Here is a 19,498-nt window from a genome sequence, read left to right on the forward strand (position 1 = left end):
AGGACGACGCGGGGGCTTTGAGATCTGACGGTTGGTGACTTTTAGATCGAATGGCTAGCAGCGGACCGGCCGAAAGATTGGGCCGAGCGTTGGCCAACTTTATAACTTTATGCACAACCATTAGATAAAAATCATGAAATTATAATATAAGCATCATGAATAAACATTATAGGATAGGTTTAGACAAAGATATCTCACCCTTTTCTCACATCGCTATAGATGATGATATCATAAATTTCGGATAATCACTTTGGACGACTTCTTGTGAACACAACACAGGACATGCCGTCGCTATACTCTCCGGGGCCAGGGAATGGACCATTCATTCCCCTCTCTTTTCCGCCCCTTTCGGTGGCACTCCGGCAGCAGATCACCAATGGGGAAATCGACGGGGGAAGCGAGAAGGCACCGGCGCCGCCAGCGCGGGGTGGCCGTAGCGGTGCCGACTTTTCCCACCAAAAAGGGGGACTTGAACCAGCTCACACCCCGCGACCGCCACCCCACTCCGACCCCTCGCCCCGCCTCCACCACCTTCGTTGTACTATATTCCTTTTCCCCTGCCTTCCTTCCCCTGCTTTCCTCCTGCTGCTGGCTGGCTGCTGCCATCTCCTCCCTTTCCAGTTGTTCGCGTGCGCATTCCAGCAACAACTCCAGCTCGCGGGATCTTGCTAGCTGCTGCTGTATTATTTAGTTTGTTTGATCCCGTGCTCGCATGAGGGGAGATTCGCCGGCGCCGGCGATCGAGCTGAGCTGAGTTCGTCGTCCGTGGACTGAATCTGTCAACATGGTCAGCCTGCTTTCTTGCTCGATTCCAGCCAGCTTCTTTCACGCCGGTGATTGATGCTGTTGCTTCGGGAGGCCCTGTTTGTCGAGCTGACATGTTTCTTGTTTCTTGGTCGACGACAGGGGACTCCGGTCAACATCATCGTCGGCTCGCAGGTGTGGCTGGAGGATCCCGACGAGGCCTGGGTCGACGGCGAGGTCACCGGGATCAAGGGCGCCGACGTCACCGTCGCCACCACCAATGGCAAAACGGTGAGCACACGGCACACCTCTCATCTCTACCTGTTCTCTGCTCTTTACCACCAGTGTTCTACCAAGGACGCAGATTTCAAATCAAGCTGGTATCTCGTCGTAGCAATTCTCAAGCAGTGCCTACCAACTGTTCGTCGAATTGCCTGAATGGAGCTTCCACCGCGAGTTACTGTTGCTTTGGATTGCCAATCGATGTATGCTGCTTATGACATGAGCTTTTGAATCGTCAATGGGTTCAGGTTGTGGCCAGCCTCGCGAGCATATACCCCAAAGACACGGAGGCGCCCCCGGCAGGAGTGGACGACATGACGAAGCTCGCTTACCTCCATGAACCGGGAGTCCTGCACAACCTTGCTTGCCGGTACGGCCTTAACGAGATATACGTGAGTAATCCAGGATTGTCCATCTTGATGTTCTCTCCCAGTCAGGAGCCATTTCAGCTGATTGTCTGACACTGGTAACTATTCTGACGACAGACGTACACCGGGAACATCTTGATTGCAGTCAATCCTTTCCAGAGGCTGCCCCATCTCTACGACGTGCACATGATGGAGCAGTACAAAGGCGCCACCTTCGGGGAGCTCAGCCCCCATCTTTTCGCGATTGCAGATTCTTGTTACAGGTGTGTGCGATTGCAGTCTGTGGGCATTGGACAGTCAGCCAGTTCAATGTATTGTGGCTGATGTTCATCATGGCTTGATTGCTGAGAATAATTTTCAGGGCAATGATCAATGAACATGGAAGCCAGTCAATATTGGTGAGCGGTGAGAGTGGCGCTGGTAAGACAGAGACGACGAAGATGCTCATGAGGTACCTTGCATTCATGGGAGGAAGGTCTGGAACTGAGGGACGAACCGTTGAGCAACAAGTTCTAGAGGTTGGAGAACACAGCATTTTTGTTCATCTTCTTTCTCACTCTTTCCTTCTAGAACGTTCAACTAACTCTCCATTTTTGTACAATACTCAGTCTAACCCAGTACTGGAAGCATTTGGTAATGCGAAGACGGTGAAGAACAACAACTCAAGGTGGATTCTTGAATTAACAATTACAAGTATGCTTCAGCAGCAAATGTTTTTTTTAAGTTTCATACTTAACATGTCGATGTTTTTCAGTCGTTTCGGTAAGTTTGTTGAAATCCAATTCGACAAATACGGGAAGATATCTGGTGCGGCCGTTCGCACATACCTCCTTGAACGATCACGAGTATGCCAGGTCTCTGATCCTGAACGGAATTACCATTGCTTTTACATGCTATGCTCTGCACCGCCGGAGGTAACTCTAAACAAGCTGCGCCTAAACAGCACTTATCATATCTGCATGGTCCAAAGACTTCTTCTTGATGTTTAACTAATTACAGGACGTAAAAAGGTTTAAGGTGGGAAACCCACGATCATTTCATTACCTGAACCAAACAAGCTGCTATGAAGTAGCTAATGTGGACGACGCAAGAGAATACCTAGAAACAAGAAATGCAATGGATATAGTTGGAATTTCTCAAGAAGAGCAGGTATTTGAAACTATAACGAGACTTGAAATGAGTAGTAACGATATTGCTGGGCCTAGAACTAATTAATCTCTTTCACTGCTCAAGGATGCAATTTTCAGAGTAGTAGCGGCAATCCTTCATCTAGGAAACATTAATTTCTCCAAAGGGAAAGAAATTGATTCATCAAGGTTGAGGGATGAGAAATCAATCAATCACCTGAAAATAGTGGCAGAACTGCTAATGTATGTCTAATTTCTTTCAGTGGTTTATATTTGGTGATCTGCATTTTTATGGTATTACTCAAGTACATATTTTATCTTAGGTGTGACGAGAAGTTGCTTGAAGACTCTCTTTGTCAGCGTGTTATTGTAACACCTGATGGAAATATCACAAAACCCCTCGATCCAGATTCTGCTCTACAGAGTCGTGATGCCTTGGCAAAGACAGTGTATTCACGACTATTCGACTGGTAAGGGTGAATTATTATATTCATTAATGCATCAAACAAGCAAAAAATATCAAGTGTTACTTCTTATCAGTATTACCAGATTGCCAGATATGTGTACAGACCAAAATATATTATTATGAATGTAGTAAAATGCTAATAAAACTAGTGGAGATCGCCCATTGCGCATATGACGAAATCGTCCAGTGGGGCATGGCTTTCTGCCTGGGATCCCCGAGCGTTGCGCTTATTCAGGAGTAGTCGAGCGTTATCTACCTAGGGGTTTTGGCATGTTCATGCCCACCTGTTTGTTCATATATATCTAATTTCTTCTTACTAAAAAGGCAGCGCTCCTACCGGTTCCTAATTTTTTTTGTAAAAACTAATAAATTTAGCACTTTATACTTTTATCTTTCATCCCTAATGTATGCCATTTAACCAGAAAGGTTTTTCTTATCTGGGTTAACAGGATTGTGGATAAGATCAATAACTCGATTGGTCAAGATCCTGATGCAATAAGTATAATAGGAGTGCTGGATATCTATGGATTTGAGAGTTTCAAGGTCAACAGGTTTGCCATTACTACCTTCGTTACACTACAAAAGTGCAAGTATGATATTAATTCAGTTTCGAAACATGATTTACTTTCTGCTCATCTGACAGTTTTGAGCAACTGTGCATCAACATGACAAATGAGAAATTGCAGCAGCACTTCAATCAGGTTAGCTAAGACCTATAGATGCTAAGCGAAAATGATTTGAAATGTGTATTTAATATCTACATAAATATGTGTATTCCTTCGGCAGCACGTATTCAAGATGGAGCAAGAAGAGTATACAAGGGATGAAATAGACTGGAGCTATGTGGAATTTGTGGACAATCAGGATGTGCTGGACCTGATTGAGAAGGTAATGCCTCTGAATATCATAAGTTGTATGTGAACTTTAACAGATGAATCAAGTATCTACTTATCAATAACATTTAAATATTTCTTGCAGAAACCTGGAGGAATAATTGCCCTCCTGGATGAGGCATGGTATGTGATGTTTTGACCCAAAAATGAAGTTTCTTTGACTGTCATTCCAGATTTAGTTTTATGGAATACACAGGATACTTTTCCTCGCATGCAAACTGAAGGCAAATGCAAGTATTTGACATGCTTATCGATGATGCAGCATGTTTCCGAAGTCCACTCACGAGACATTTGCACAAAAGATGTATCAAACGTACAAATCACATAAGCGCTTTAGTAAGCCTAAACTTGCCAGGACTGCCTTCACAATCAACCACTACGCAGGAGATGTAAGCATTAGTTCAGTGATAGTATGATAATTAGATATATAACCAGTAAGGAGTTTTCACAAACTATTCTGCTTGACAGGTCACATACCAAGCCGATTATTTTCTTGACAAGAACAAAGATTATGTGGTCGCTGAACATCAAGCTCTACTAAATTCGTCAAGGTGCTCTTTTGTTGCAAATCTCTTTCCTCCATTACCAGAGGAAAGTTCTAAACAGTCCAAATTCTCTTCCATCGGTACTCGCTTTAAGGTGTGTCATATTGGAGCTAAATCTCTTCTTTAGCCGTGGAATACTCATTAACCTATATTCCATAATATGTGTAGCAACAACTCCAAGCCCTGATGGAAACATTGAGCACGACAGAACCACACTACATTAGATGTGTGAAGCCTAATACTGTACTGAAACCTGGCATCTTCGAGAACGACAATGTCTTGAATCAATTGAGATGTGGGGTATGTATTTTATTTTTCATGTTTTGTGCTCCATTGAATTTAATTGAAATTCATCGTATTCATGGCTCATGGCGCAGGGTGTTTTGGAAGCAATCCGGATCAGTTGTGCTGGCTATCCAACGAAGAGAACATTTGATGAGTTCATTGATCGATTCGGAGTGCTTGCACCAGAGCTTGTGGACAGGTATGGATGCTGCGAATTGATAAGGAGATGAAAATCAAGTAAAATATATCAATTTAAATATGCCCTTGTTCTGTAACTATTTTGCAGTTCTGACGAGAAGACAGCTTGCGCAGCAATATGTGATAAAATGGGATTGAAGGGATACCAGGTAACCTACAGTGAAAATGGGAAGTTGTGAAACATAAAAACTGTATCTATCATATATGTATTTGACAGTTGAAACTGACTATGCATACCCTTTCCTTTATCAGATAGGGAAAACAAAGGTATTCCTAAGAGCTGGCCAGATGGCAGAGCTGGATGCTAGAAGAGCAGAAGTATTGGCCAATGCTGTGCGACTTATCCAGAGGCGTATAAGAACGCATCTTATGCGAAAGGAATTCGTCAGCTTAAAAAAGGCTTCCATTCAAACTCAAAAGTTCTGGAGAGGTATTTCTTCACTCCTTCGCGTTCGGTACTTCATGCCTTGGATAGAAGTACTTCTTACTTAGTTCTGACTTGAACTGACATACAATCTAATGAAATGGCACAGCACGACTAGCTAGAAAGCTTTTTGAGCACATGAGAAGAGTCGCTGCTGCAATTACAATACAGAAGCACACCCGTACTCATTCTGCCTGGAAAGCTTACCTGCAAATATACAGATCATCAATAACAATACAGACAGGATTACGTGCAATGGCTGCTCGTAAGGAGCACAGGTTCAGAAGAGAGACCAAAGCGACCATCATCATCCAGGTTTGTATTATTATGTGAACCAAGGTACAGAGGTAATTTAATAATCAACCGAAACTTAACTACTTTGTGGATCCAGACTCGATGGCGCCAACACAAAGCCTATGTTGCTTACAAACTGCAAAAAAGAGCTTCTCTAATTCTCCAGTGCTCGTGGAGGGGACGTGTTGCAAGGAAGGAACTTCGGAAGCTCAAAATGGTATGTCCAATTTCAGATTGGGAAGTCATAATGCATTCATGTGTATTTTAATGCATTTTAAACTAAAGTATAAGCATGTAACAGGAAGCAAGAGATAATGGTGCACTTAAAGAAGCAAAAGACAAGCTGGAAAAGAGAGTTGAGGAACTCACATGGAGATTAGATGTTGAGAAGCATTTGAGGGTAACTCACAAACATAGTAGTTGCTGTAAAGTTTAATATGTTGCTTGGACACCAATGAGTTTGCTAAATTATGTATGTTGGTAGGTTGACCTTGAGGTAGCCAAGGGTCAAGAAATTACGAAGTTACAATCTGCATTGCAAGAAATGCAAGAAAAGCTTGAGCAAGCCCATGCAGCAATTATAAATGAGAAAGAAGCTGCAAAGTTAGCAATTGAACAGGCACCACCAAAGATTGTAGAGGTGCCAGTGGTGGATAACGCAAAAGTTGAGTTGTTGACAAGTCAAAACGAGGAACTTGAGGTATGAATACCCAATAGGTTCCACAACTCTACTCAAAAGGAATATTCACCATTTTATTCTATAGGGAAATTCTCACATTCCATTATTTTAATCCAGACTGAGCTCGGTACGTTTAGAACGAAGGCTGAAGATCTTGAGAAGAAGCTTTTTGAGATTCAAAAACAGTCTGACGAATTGTCACGTGAGGCACAAGAACGGGACTCCAAAATTAATGAACTCCAAGAGATGATTGCTAGGTACTGATGAGTGTATAGCTTTGGAGTTCGGACAAATTCGACTTGTAAAGATTAAATATCATATCCATTCACTGACTTGTGATATATGATTCAGGCTTGAGACAAATTTATCTAACATGGAATCTGAAAACCACGTTCTACGCCAGCAATCGTTGCTTGCATCAGCAGATGATGATAATAAGACAAAACAAATAGAGAGGTAAAATTTTACAATATGTATATATGTATGCCTCATATTTTCGTTCTTAACCGCTTGCCTACGTGAAAGCATCATAACTTAATACTTACAATTAATGATTTGTCTAGTCTGGAAAGCAAGATTGCCATCTTGGAGTCAGAGAATCAGGTGCTCTGCAGCAATCCTGCACCAGCTGTTCAAGCAGTAGTCAATCCTGAAGTGATTCAGCCATCAGTTATGAAGGTAAAATTCCATTAATGAAAGTTTAATAAGATACTTTTTTGGATTTTACAACCATATTTCAGAAGTGCAAAGTTTCACTAACATTTGTATTAAATTTTAGAACTCCCATCAGGTTCTCGAGAATGGACACCAGCTTGGAGAACCTAAAATGGTTAGTGTATGTACTATAACTCGTGATACCCAACAAACATACTGTAAGATAGAAAGAAACAAAACTCAAGTAGGACATCGGATTAATGTGGACATATGCTTTGCTTGCAGGAGGAGGTGGTTGTTCCTCCAATAAAGAATTTAAGCAAACAACAGTCACTGACGGACCGACAGCAAGTAAGTTGTTCTTTGATATTTTAATTTCACTGTGTGAACTAGTTTCATGTATTTAATTAACAGATATTGTGCATGTTCATTTTTTTTCAATTATTCTACCTTCACTTCTTCACAGGAAAATCATGATATCCTTATCAAAAGCCTGGCTGAAGACAGGAGATATGACAACAGAAGACCAGCTGCAGCATGTATTGTCTACAAATCACTCCTTCACTGGCACTCATTTGAAGCAGAAAAGACAAACATATTTGACCGTATCATCCATACAATTAGGTCATCTGTTGAGGTTGTGATTCCCATCAATAAGTATACAGTTTTTCCTATGCAATGACATAAGAAAGTTGGTAAGCAAGTTGTCGAGAAACTCACTAGCTAAATACATGCACAGAATGCTGAAAGTTCTGGAGAACTAGCTTATTGGTTGTCGACAACATCAACCCTCCTCTACCTTTTACAAAATACTCTTAAAGCTAGCAGTTCATCGACTAAAGTACCAAATCGCAGCAGGACTGCAACAGGCAACCTATTCAATAGAATGGTGCAGGTAAGTTCCCTTCCAGACTTTTGCTCTGCATAAACAGAAGTTCTTGATTGAGATGTCAAATTCATTTAGTACCATTGATCTGTGATCACATCATAAAATATTAGCTTACGTCTTGGAGTTTTACCTGGTGGGCATCAGGACGCAGCTCCTGGTGCTCATTCTTTTTCTTTTCTTTTTTTATATTGAACTGCTATGTCTTACCAGTTTCATGTATGCAATTGGGAGAAAAAATCTCCTACATTTGTGAGGAAATGAGCTTACATGCGCCAAAATCTGCACTTTCAGAATGCTCGATCGTCATCATCGGGATTAGGTATTTCAAACGGATACAGTGGAATGGTAGGAAGGGCTGACACTACATCAATGATAGAGGCTAAGTATCCAGCTGTACGTTTCAAGCAACAGTTAACAGCATATGTCGAGAAGATATATGGCACGATGAGAGATAGCCTGAAAAGGGAAATAAGTGCAATACTGACTCTCTGCATACAGGTACCTCAAGGCTCAGGCATCTCCATGCTATCTTTGTATAAAGCCATACAATTTTTATAACATTTGCCAATGTTCATAGGCTCCAAGAGCTGGTCGTGTAAGAGCATCTCGAGGATCATTGAAAAGTATACACTCTAGTGCACTATCAAGGCAAGCATCAAGTGTGCATTGGCAAAACATTGTTAAGTGCCTGAATCATACACTGGAAACGATGAACAATAATTATGTGAGTGCAGCTTTGTTTTGAGTTGCAGCTTCGTTTTCAGTTGTCTTCCTGTCAGGAAATACATAACAATTTCTGATTATGCTGAAGATTTTTCCTTTTTCAATTTTGATTTGTAGGTACCTCCAATGATAATTAGGAAAACATTCAGTCAAGTATTTGCATTTATGAACGTTCAACTCTTCAACAGGTACTGCCAGTCCTGTACAAGTTATCTCAGATTAACTCTGCTTAACTACACACTGTCATTTGAGACATTATTTGTAGACGCTTCACAAAATGTTTTGATTCTGAACTATAGCAAAAAATATTTTCTTCATTCAGTTTGCTACTTCGGCGTGAATGCTGCTCCTTTAGCAATGGAGAATTCTTGAAGGCTGGTTTACAGGAACTGGAGCAGTGGTGCTCTAGAACAACCGAAGAGGTGAAGTAAAAAGAGAATGAGTAATTTCAGCAAGGAACATACTAATCAGCAGAAAGCCACCAGACTAAAATGTATTTCTGTAATCCAGTATGCAGGAACATCTTGGGATGAACTGCAACACATAAGGCAGGCAGTTGGGTTCCTGGTATGCCTGAGAAGATGCTCTTATTGACCATTATAGATGCTCCATCTGTCTACGGCCGACCTACTAAATGAAATTACATTGCAGGTTTTGCATCAGAAATCGCACAAGACACTGGAGGAAATCACTGATGAGCTTTGCCCCGTAAGTCCTGAACAAGACAAAGTTATAGATGCTTGAAATTTTGGCAAACCCATCCAATATCAAATATTTGTATTTTGTTGGCAGGTTCTGAGCATCAGCCAAATATATCGCATCGGAACGATGTTCTGGGATGATAAATACGGCGCACAAGGTCTATCCCAAGAGGTAAGCGAGAGTCCTTGCTAGAATATACGTGCTTCCGTTTTCAAACAGCATTAACATGATGTGATAGAAAACAAAGGTACAAAATTTTCTTTCCTGTTTCATGACAAGAATGGGCATGTTTTCAGGTAATTGGAAACATGAGAACAATGACGACAGATGACTCGATAACTACTCCGAACAGTTCTTTCTTACTAGATGACGACTCAAGGTATGTTCAGTACCGGCGCAAAGATGTAATCTGTGACGGGGCGCATAATTAATTAAAATCACAACAGTTGCCATCGATCTAACACCCACCCATATGAACGGCATTGCAGCATACCGATATCCTTGGACGATATAGCGCGACTGATGCTCGACATCAACCCGACTGACGTGGAGCCGCCACCACTACTGCGGCAGAACTCCCAGTTTCACTTTCTTCTGCAACAGCATACAGACTGATTACATTACGTATATAAAGGAAAATACGGACAGGTACCAGTTTTTGTGAAGTTCCTGGGCAGTGAAGATTTTTTTTTTATATATATAGGAGTGCATAGTTTGGCGTTTGGTTTGTTTCGGTCTCCAGCTTGCAATTTTGGGTTGGGTCGGGTGGGAAGTATATTTTGAGAAAGGGAAATATAGAAGAGTTTGATAGCATTCTTTTGATTGGTATTGATAGTGTGAAAGAGGAAACATTGTAATTCTTTTGTGAAAGTACATATGTTGATTATCCCGACTGATGAATTCAATGACAACACTTTCTGATTGTAAGTTTCTCATTTTTAGCCAAGTGCATTTGGTAGTCTTCCTTATGATGTGGGTATTTCTGGGATTAACATTGTGAAAAATGTACACACCAGCAGTCTGCGAAACGGGTTTTCTTTTCTTTCTGAAATTTGTGTCTCCGGGTTTTATTCTCGACCCGTCTCTCTCTGCGTTTCTGGATTAGGAGGAGACCGGTGTGTTGAGACCAGATTTTGGCACGGTATGAAACATGATTAAGATTCGTGTGTCAACACGGTGGTTGCGGCGCTTGCATGCTCTGGCTATGATGATTTGCACCGGCACCGCACACCCCTTCATTGCAATTGCTGTTATGACCGGGATATTAGGGGCTTAGCCCAGTGGGTTGTGGCCCAAGTTATCTTATCGTTATTAGGGGCTTAGCTCAATTATTTTATCGTCATTAGGATCGTTTCTTAGGAGTCAAGTAAACCTCTCTATATAAGGAGAGGAGATGTATCAATCTAATCAAGCAAGAAGTAATCATATTTGCTCGGCTTCCCTAAGGGAGCCAGGAGACCTAACCCTAGCCGCCTCCTCCCCTGCGCCATCTCCCTCTCAGCCGCTGTCTCCTCACACACGACGGCGCCCAACTGCCGGCGGTCGCGAGATCGTCCACGACCAGCTCCCTCCTTCACCTACAACCTCCGGCCTAGACTTGGTAGAACCCTAGCTCCTAACACCTTGGTATCAGGTAGCTCGGTTCCGATCATGTCTGCATCACCACCCAACCCGCCGCTGCCCGTCACCACCGCGTCGCTGGCCCTCCCCACCGCGCCGCTGGACTCCACCGCCGGCGCCTCCACCGGCCAGACGCCGCCGCCCTCCACCGCGTCGCTCGTCGCCATCTACTCGCCGGCGGAGATGACCGGGGTCCTCAACGACCTCGTCACCGACGTCCAGGGCATACGCCTCTACCTGGCTGGGCCCTACAGGCAGCCGCCGCCCTTGCAGTCGGCCGCCGCGACCGGGCCAGCCATCCTGCCCTGGTACGCGGCCACCACGGCGCCAATTGGGCCTCTACACCACCACTGGCCCGGTCAGCCGCCGTCGCCCCCCACTGGCCGCAGTGGCCGGCTCCGGCGATCGCCGTGCCCCCGACGCCCCCTGGGTCCGGGCAGCCGCAGCCCCAGCTACCGACCCCACCGCAGCCTGCTGCCGCGCGTCAATGGCCACAGTGGCCGGCCCCGGCCCTCGCTGCGCCCCCCACGCCACCCGGGTCCATGCTGCCGCAGCCGCAGCTGCCGGCCCCGCAAACGCCCAGCACGGGGCCCAGGTCACCCTCGCAAGGAGGCGTACCGATCCAGCAAGTGCGCTTCCTGCCGTCGTTGTCCCCAATACCGGCCTGGCTGACCGGATCATCGCCGCCACCCGTCTACACGTCAGCTGGAGACCCGCCGGTACCCACTCTGCAGTTCGGCGATCCCTCCGGCTCGGCGGGGCACTCCACGGGCCGCGGCCATACTGACCGGGAGCCCCAATCCTCGCTGCTTCGCACCTCCGAGCCAGTCGGCCACGGCGCTCCGACTCAGACACCGCCGCGGTTTGCCAAACTGGATTTCGCCACCTATGACGGCACGGAAGACCCCCTCAACTGGCTCAACCAATGCGAGAAATTCTTTCGCGGGCAACGCACCCTCGCCTCGGAGCGTACCTGGCTCGCCTCTTACCACCTCCGCGGCGCGGCACAGACTTGGTACTACGCCCTCAAGCAGGACGAGGCAGCATGCCCCCTTGGGAGCGCTTCCGCGAGCTCTGCCTCCTTCGTTTTGGGCCACCGATCTGCAGGAGCCGCCTGGCAGAGCTAGGCCGCCTTCCCTTCACCTCCACGGTTCAGGACTTCGCCGACCATTTCTAGGCCCTGGCATGCCACGTGTCAGGCATGATGGCACAGCAGCGGGCTGACCTCTTCGTCGGTGGACTTCCGGATCACATCCGCGTGGACGTGAAGCTTCGGGGACCCCAGGATCTTCAGACGGCCATGTACTACGCCCGCGCGTTCGAGCGCCGCGCGGTGGCTATCCAGCAGGCATCCCCGTCCCTGGCCGCTGGGCCGCTACCTTGGCCGGATGTTTCCGCGCAGGGTCGCACTACTAGGGAAAACCCTAGCAGTAGCGCGGGTATTTTGCCTATCAGTAGCGCGGGACGACGCGCTACTGATAAGGCGCTATAGCTAACGTGTAGCAGTAGCGCATGTCGTCCCATGCTACTGCTATACATGGCTAGCAGTAGCGCGCTTTAGTGTAGAGCGCTGCTGCTAATATCTACAGCGCTTTTTAGCAGGAAGCGCTACTGGTAAGGCAGCGCTACTGCTAACTTTGTTCCCCTCGCTACTGCTAGTTTTATTAGTTTCTGTTTTTTTCTGCGTATTTGTTTTGTATTTGAATAGGCTTTATACAATAATCTTTAGCATATTACACACATATAAATGTAATCATAGCATATACATACAAATAGTCTCATCAAATCATGTCATCATCATAATCATCATCCAACACAAAGTGGTCTCTCGTCATCATCTCGAAAAATAGCGATACAAGTCTCGATTACTTGCAACTACATCGTCATCCATCTAAACAATGATATACGCGAGAAGAGCTATCACTTTGAGTGAGAGCGGAACTATGCAGTATACGAGTTCGTATCCCTCTCTCGCATTAGCATGAACCTAAACTAACTACTGCCTGTCGCTCGAAAACCGGAAACCGGTACACCTGGGCCTGACACTCCGGCCACTCGTCGTATATATACTCCTAGCGTAGCACTTCTTCGCCATCGATGATCTATGCACCTGCATCGTCACATGAGTCGATGATATGCAATATATATAGTTGAGCAACAGAAAGAGACAGACTTGGCAAAAATAGAAGCAACATATCATAAGCATAAATAACAAAGTTGATCGTACCCAAAATGCCCTAACTAGAGTGATCGTCGCTAGTCGAGGAGGACGGTTTAATTACATCACAAATAAAGTTTCGTCGTGCATAACTCAAAGTTTCGTCATATAGAAAGTATGGACTAAACGGACACATTGTCATATATCGACAATCACTCCAACATGTAGTGCCATCCATCCAAGTCAGGGAGATAGTCCCCGAGCCTAGTGAAAGGCTTCAGGTCGAGACGCTGAGCGGCTACCCGTGTTCGGACGTCTTCCCGCGACATTTGTCCTTCTTCGTAGAACATCCCTGTTTTTCCGACGACCTCCTTCATGATGATTTGAGCAAGTTCGCGCTGGATGTGATAGAACTCAGCTCGAAGTCGATGATCCTCGATATCTCCTATGTTCTTTGCCCATTGCAGAATGGGCATCGCCGGATGTAGGTGACATGCGAAGGTTCTGGTGATCCAGTCTGTACTCCAGCATGTGGTGTAGGACATAGAATCCATCATTAAGAGAATCACTCGGTTGCTGGATGCAGCAGAAGTCGGTCTTATGGCCGAAGGCGGGCCTGCCGTCCCTTCTCTTCTTGTCCTTGACCTTTCCACCCCGTGCGTCGTAGTAAAACATAGCACTGTCGAGAACAGACTTGATGTGGGTGTAATCATTTTTGTTAATGTTCTTCGACGAGTCCAAGTAAAGAGCGTGGGAGTATCGGGGGTAGAGGATGATGAGGACGGCGCGCCCGCCGCTGCGCAAAATAAGTACACCTCAAATTAATTAGCCTCCACCGTGCAAATGAATGATTGAAATCGAAGGAAGGATATCCGCGCGGATGACTTACAGGGGATGATAAGGCACGAGAATCGCCTCCTTGTCCTTATTGGCGAGCATGAAATTGACGATGTATTCCCTCGCGTATTCACGGTGCTTTGTGCAGACTCCCAAGAAGCCCTCGTGCATGAAGTACGGGTCAGCGACACAGATATGAGGTATCTGCTCAACCCCGATGATGTGGTTCATGTGCAAAGCATAAAGGCGGACAAACGTAAAATCCAGCTTCTTCACGTGAAACATGTCGAATATGTAATCGAATCGAAGGAAGAACTTCTCCGCGGGGAATGTGTCGACGTACGACAATTGCCGCGGAACGTTAACCACGTAGAGTGGGTATCCTGGATCTTTCGAGGCGATGAGGCCTTTCTCTATCCGCAGCACATCGTCATGAAGTCTCCTTAGATCGCCGAATCTGGCCCCTAGCGCTGCTGCAAGTAGGATTGGTTGACCGGGGATATGCCATTTATCCGCACCGGGGATATCTATATGGTCTTGAACCCGAGGCTGCTGAGGCGGCTGGATCATAGAATCAGCTTTTTTGCCTTTCCTCGGTCTCTTCCTAGACTTCTTTACTACCGGAAGGTCGTCCATAATACGTTCAGCCTCCGGAGACGGCAATTCAGGCACCGACTCATGACGCTCAAACCCTAAGTAGGCGCCAGTATTGACATACTATTGAGTGCCATCGTCATCCTCATCCTCATCTATGGCGACATCACCAGCGACTAATGGAGCCTTTTCCTCACCCCCTCCGCTATCACCCAGCACGACAGCCGACTCTAATTGGGTAGGTGAGGTGTTGATGTTCATACCTAATTGCGTGCTCGTGGGTGTGCTCCCGGCCGCCTCCAGATGAAGCAGACTCTTTGGCCACAACAGGACCCACCCATTGCAACAATCACCAAGCCGCCGCGGGGTCTCGTCGTCATCCCCCACTAGTACCAAAGGAGCCAAATTCTCGTGGCCCGGTTTGACACTGGCCACTGAAACCTTGAAGACGTCCGGGGGGATCGGCCAGCTGTGGAACAATGGTTCCTTCGGCTCCATTATCGTCGCCTTCCCCACGTCCACCTTCTGGTCGCCGATGGTGTACAATATGGTGCACGGGGTTTCGTCGGCCTGCAAAGAAAAGTCTGCGACGTGAGACATCCGAAAGGAAACGAAAACGTGAGATTATACATTTATTGAAGGCGGGCCGTGTGACAGATACCGTGAGGGCGTCGAGCTCAGCCAAAGACGAAGAACCGCCGAGCACGTCCGGTGCCGGAGCCGGTGCGGGAGCCGGTGCAGGAGCCGGTGCGGGAGCAGGTGCTGGTGCAACGCTAGTCGAGCTGCTCCCCAAGAAGTCAGCAAGGGGAAAGTCCGCTACATTTTTTCTGGATTTTGCCTGCTCCAATTGAAAACGGCCGGAACCAAGGAAGTAGACATATCTACAAGCACCTGTTTTGCGGCAGCTACCGCTGTTGCGACTGTCTCAGATGATTTCTTCTCAACCGCAATCTCAACCTTCTTGTCGATGTTTTCTTCAGTTAACCTCCGTCTTTCCTTTCTCTCCTCCGTGGTCTCACGGTAGTACTTCTTCCACGTGGCGCTGTCTCCGACACCGTGCACGCGTCCATACGACGGTCGAGTCTCCACCGGGAGTCGTTTCAATATGTTCAACGCCCGGTTGAATGGAGTGTCCCACTTGGGCCTCGGCAATGCCTCAGACGGTGAGTCGTTTTCGGCCGCAATCCTGTGCTGCTCTCTCTGCAAAAAGCACAAGGATCGTTTACAAAATGACTAACGTGCAGTCAAATTGATCAGAAACTAAAATTACCAGCAGTCTCATGAACTCCGTGGTGACCGCGTTTGTCTCGAAAACCTTCTTCATTGGGTCCCAATGGTGCCGGGCCCTGAGGACGTCACGCTCCTGCGGGACGGTGAACTCTGCCAAGGGGTCTGGGATGCCCAGACTCGCGGCTTCCGCGTCCTCCTTGGCCCATATGGACCTCTTCCCGCCGTAACCACGGCTTCCGAGGTGGTGGCACCCAATGTTCCTCTGTTGAAGCCCCTTCATGTACTTCGACTTTTTTTTTGCAGCTTCGGCCTCGCAAGCATCCTTGAATATTTCAAAGTGCTCTGCCGTGATTGTCGGATTATCCTTTACAATCTCGGAGTAGGGTTCCTTTTTGTTGACGATCCAATATTTCACCCTTGATTTCCAGGCGGCCAACGCGTCGCTAAACTTGGTCATGGTGTGTTTGTTTATCTTCTTCATTGCTGGGTCCTTATCTGGATCTTTATTATCCTTTTCATTCCGGCCCGGGAACAAGAATATCTGGTGCAGCTTCTTTAGGAGGGAGGGCCTCATATTATCTATCTTCTGTAGTTTCTCATCGTTGATGGTGGCGGTTGTCCGTATGATGCAGCCTATTTGATTCCAGCACGCGCGCGCTTCCTGGGGCGCGTTTGGCTCAAAATTGCCGTCGTCCACCTCCGTGACCACCGGTCTAGTAGTCCTGAGCTTGTTAGGAAGCCGTTGCCTCTTTGCTTTCGGTTCTATACCGGCTCCGCTAGTCTCGGCGCCGGTCTCAGTCTAAGCGCCGGTCTCGATGCTGGTCTCAGTCTCAGCGCCGGTCTCGATGTCGGTCTCAATCTCCGATGTGACAGGTGGACCCAGCAACATCAACTCTTGATCGTCGACTTCCCTCAAAAATTCTTCTGCCGCCAGGTAGACGTTGTCGCAGTCACCAGAACCCTGTCCTTCATCGTTGCTAGCCATGTTTCCGACGATTAAATCTAGTCAATTAATTCTAGACCTAATAAAATGAATAATGACATAAAAAAGGCCTATGCTTTGCAGGAACGTTGACTCCTTCCCGGTGCGGCAAATCGCGGGCACTCAATATGTCCTAGTTTGTAGCACAAGTCATGCCGAAATTCACGGAAAATTTCGGCATGACCTTTGCTAAAAAGTAGACAAATCGAGCACCTGAAATTTGCCGGAACGGAAATGAATCAACATTCCGGCAAAACATAGGCCACCCGCGCTTCATTCCCTGGAAACAACAAAAGGCCACATGGGCACAATCGAACCACTTCAATGAAAAGATATAACATGACCACTTCAATGAAAAGATAAAATCAACAATAAAAGTCTAGGAAGGATCATCTTTAAAATAAAATTTGCCTAAATTTTTTTCCTAGAAAAATAGTGGTATTTTCAAAAATCAAAAACCTTTGCAAAATGACCTCACTAAACACTTCTCTGCCTAGGACAGAACCCAAATTCTGTTCTAGCTATTCCTCTCTCTCTCACACACACACACACACACATTATTTTCTCTAACGCTTCTCTGCCTAGGACAGAACCCAATTAAATTGCAAAGGAACTCCATTTCTCTAACCCTTCTCACCTAATGCTCTAAAATAAATTTTTCCTCTAACCTAGCGAACCTAGTTAACCTAGCTTGTTAACCTAACGAACCTAATTAACCTAGTTAGTTAACCTAGCTTGTTAAACTAACGAACCTAATTAACCTAGCTATTTAAACTAACCTAGCTAGTTAACCTAGTTTACCTAGATAATTAACCTAATTAAAGTAGTTAAACTAGCTAGTTCTCTGTCAAAGCCCTAACTAAATTTTTGCACTAACCTAGATAATTAACCTAATTAAACTAGTTAACCTAACTAGTTCTCTGTCAAAGCCCTTGTTGGAAATATGCCCTAGAGGCAATAATAAAATGGTTATTATTATATTTCCTCGTTCATGATAATTGTCTATTGTTCATGCTATAATTGTGTTATCCGGAAATCGTAATACATGTGTGAATACATAGACCACAACATGTCCCTAGTGAGCCTCTAGTTGACTAGCTCGTTGATCAACAGATAGTCATGGTTTCCTGACTATGGACATTGGATGTCATTGATAACGGGATCACATCATTAGGAGAATGATGTGATGGACAAGACCCAATCCTAAGCATAGCACAAGATCGTGTAGTTCGTTTGCTAGAGCTTTTCCAAATGTCAAGTATCATTTCCTTAGACCATGAGATTGTGCAACTCCCGGATACCATAGGAGTGCTTTGGGTGTGCCAAACGTCACAACGTAACTGGGTGGCTATAAAGGTGCACTACGGGTATCTCTGAAAGTGTCTGTTGGGTTGGCACGAATCGAGACTGGGATTTGTCACTCCGTATGACGGAGAGGTATCTCTGGGCCCACTCGGTAATGCATCATCATAATGAGCTCAATGTGTCCAAGTGTTTGGTCACGGGATCATGCATTACGGTATGAGTAAAGTGACTTGCCGGTAACGAGATTGAACAAGGTATTGGGATACCGACGATCGAATCTCGGGCAAGTAACGTACCGATTGACAAAGGGAATTGTATACGGGATTGATTGAATCCTCGACATCGTGGTTCATCCGATGAGATCATCGTGGAACATGTGGGAGCCAACATGGGTATCCAGATCCCGCTGTTGGTTATTGACCGGAGAGTCGTCTCGGTCATGTCTGCATGTCTCCCGAACCCGTAGGGTCTACACACTTAAGGTTCGGTGACGCTAGGGTTGTAGAGATATTAGTATGCGGTAACCCGAAAGTTGTTCGGAGTCCCGGATGAGATCCCGGACGTCACGAGGAGTTCCGGAATGGTCCGGAGGTGAAGAATTGTATATAGGAAGTCATGTTTCGGCCACCGGGAAAGTTTCGGGGGTCATCGGTATTGTACCGGGACCACCGGAAGGGTCCCTGGGGTCCACCGGGTGGGGCCACCTATCCCGGAGGGCCCCATGGGCTGAAGTGGGGAAGGGAACCAGCCCCTGGTGGGCTGGTGCGCCCCCCTTGGGCCTCCCCTGCGCCTAGGGTTGGAAACCCTAGGGGTGGGGGCGCCCCACTTGACTTGGGGGGCAAGTCCCCCCCTTGGCCGCCGCCCCCCCTTGAGATGGGATCTCTGGGGGGCCGGCGCCCCCCCTGGACCCCTATATAAAGAGGGGGGAGGGAGGGCAGCCGCACCCAAGCCCCTGGCGCCTCCCTCTCCCTCCCGTGACACCTCTCCCTCTCGCTGAGCTTGGCGAAGCCCTGCCGAGATCCCCGCTGCTTCCACCACCACGCCGTCGTGCTGCTGGATCTCCATCAACCTCTCCCTCCCCTTGCTGGATCAAGAAGGAGGAGACGTCTTCCCCAACCGTACGTGTGTTGAACGCGGAGGTGCCGTCCGTTCGGCGCTCGGTCATCGGTGATTTGGATCACGACGAGTACGACTCCATCAACCCCGTTCACTTGAACGCTTCCGCTCGCGATCTACAAGGGTATGTAGATGCACTCTTTTCCCTCTCGTTGCTAGAAGACTCCATAGATTGCTTTTGGTGATGCGTAGAAAATTTTAATTTCTGCAACGATCCCCAACAGTGGCATCATGAGCTAGGTCTATGCGTAGTTTCTATGCACGAGTAGAACACAAACTTGTTGTGGGCGTAGATGTTGTCAATTTTCTTGCCACTACTAGTCTTATCTTGTTTCGGCGGCATCGTGGGATGAAGCGGCCCGGACCGACCTTACACGTACGCT

The 19,498-nt window shown here is 46.6% G+C and overlaps 1 protein-coding gene across 3 annotated transcripts; it reads left to right on the forward strand.

Annotated features, from left to right (window-relative positions):
- The first annotated feature begins 367 nt into the window (after nt 1-367).
- Nucleotides 368-10,208, forward strand: LOC109755475 (myosin-12). 3 transcript variants are annotated; one of them, XM_020314382.4, is made up of 40 exons: nt 368-787; nt 907-1,035; nt 1,275-1,418; nt 1,512-1,657; nt 1,756-1,912; nt 2,003-2,061; nt 2,149-2,308; nt 2,394-2,543; nt 2,628-2,764; nt 2,845-2,991; nt 3,437-3,538; nt 3,631-3,688; nt 3,774-3,875; nt 3,966-4,003; nt 4,143-4,269; nt 4,349-4,519; nt 4,594-4,725; nt 4,803-4,909; nt 4,997-5,057; nt 5,161-5,338; nt 5,442-5,647; nt 5,724-5,843; nt 5,928-6,026; nt 6,111-6,326; nt 6,423-6,562; nt 6,657-6,761; nt 6,869-6,983; nt 7,084-7,140; nt 7,245-7,310; nt 7,426-7,596; nt 7,699-7,854; nt 8,140-8,346; nt 8,426-8,572; nt 8,689-8,759; nt 8,894-8,993; nt 9,082-9,138; nt 9,223-9,279; nt 9,364-9,444; nt 9,570-9,652; nt 9,762-10,208. In XM_020314382.4, exons 1-40 carry the CDS (start codon nt 785-787, stop codon nt 9,886-9,888), a joined length of 4,689 nt encoding a protein of 1,562 aa, XP_020169971.1. In that variant the 5' UTR covers nt 368-784; the 3' UTR covers nt 9,889-10,208. The 3 variants fall into 3 exon arrangements, with proteins under 3 accessions (XP_020169971.1, XP_020169969.2, XP_045085114.1); XM_020314380.4 differs by having other exon boundaries at nt 7,084-7,134; XM_045229179.2 differs by lacking the exon at nt 368-787 and having other exon boundaries at nt 967-1,035; nt 1,275-1,396.
- The last annotated feature ends 9,290 nt before the right edge of the window (nt 10,209-19,498 follow it).

Source organism: Aegilops tauschii, chromosome 5, assembly GCF_002575655.3.
Source record: "Aegilops tauschii subsp. strangulata cultivar AL8/78 chromosome 5, Aet v6.0, whole genome shotgun sequence".
Classification (NCBI taxonomy): Eukaryota; Viridiplantae; Streptophyta; class Magnoliopsida; order Poales; family Poaceae; genus Aegilops; species Aegilops tauschii.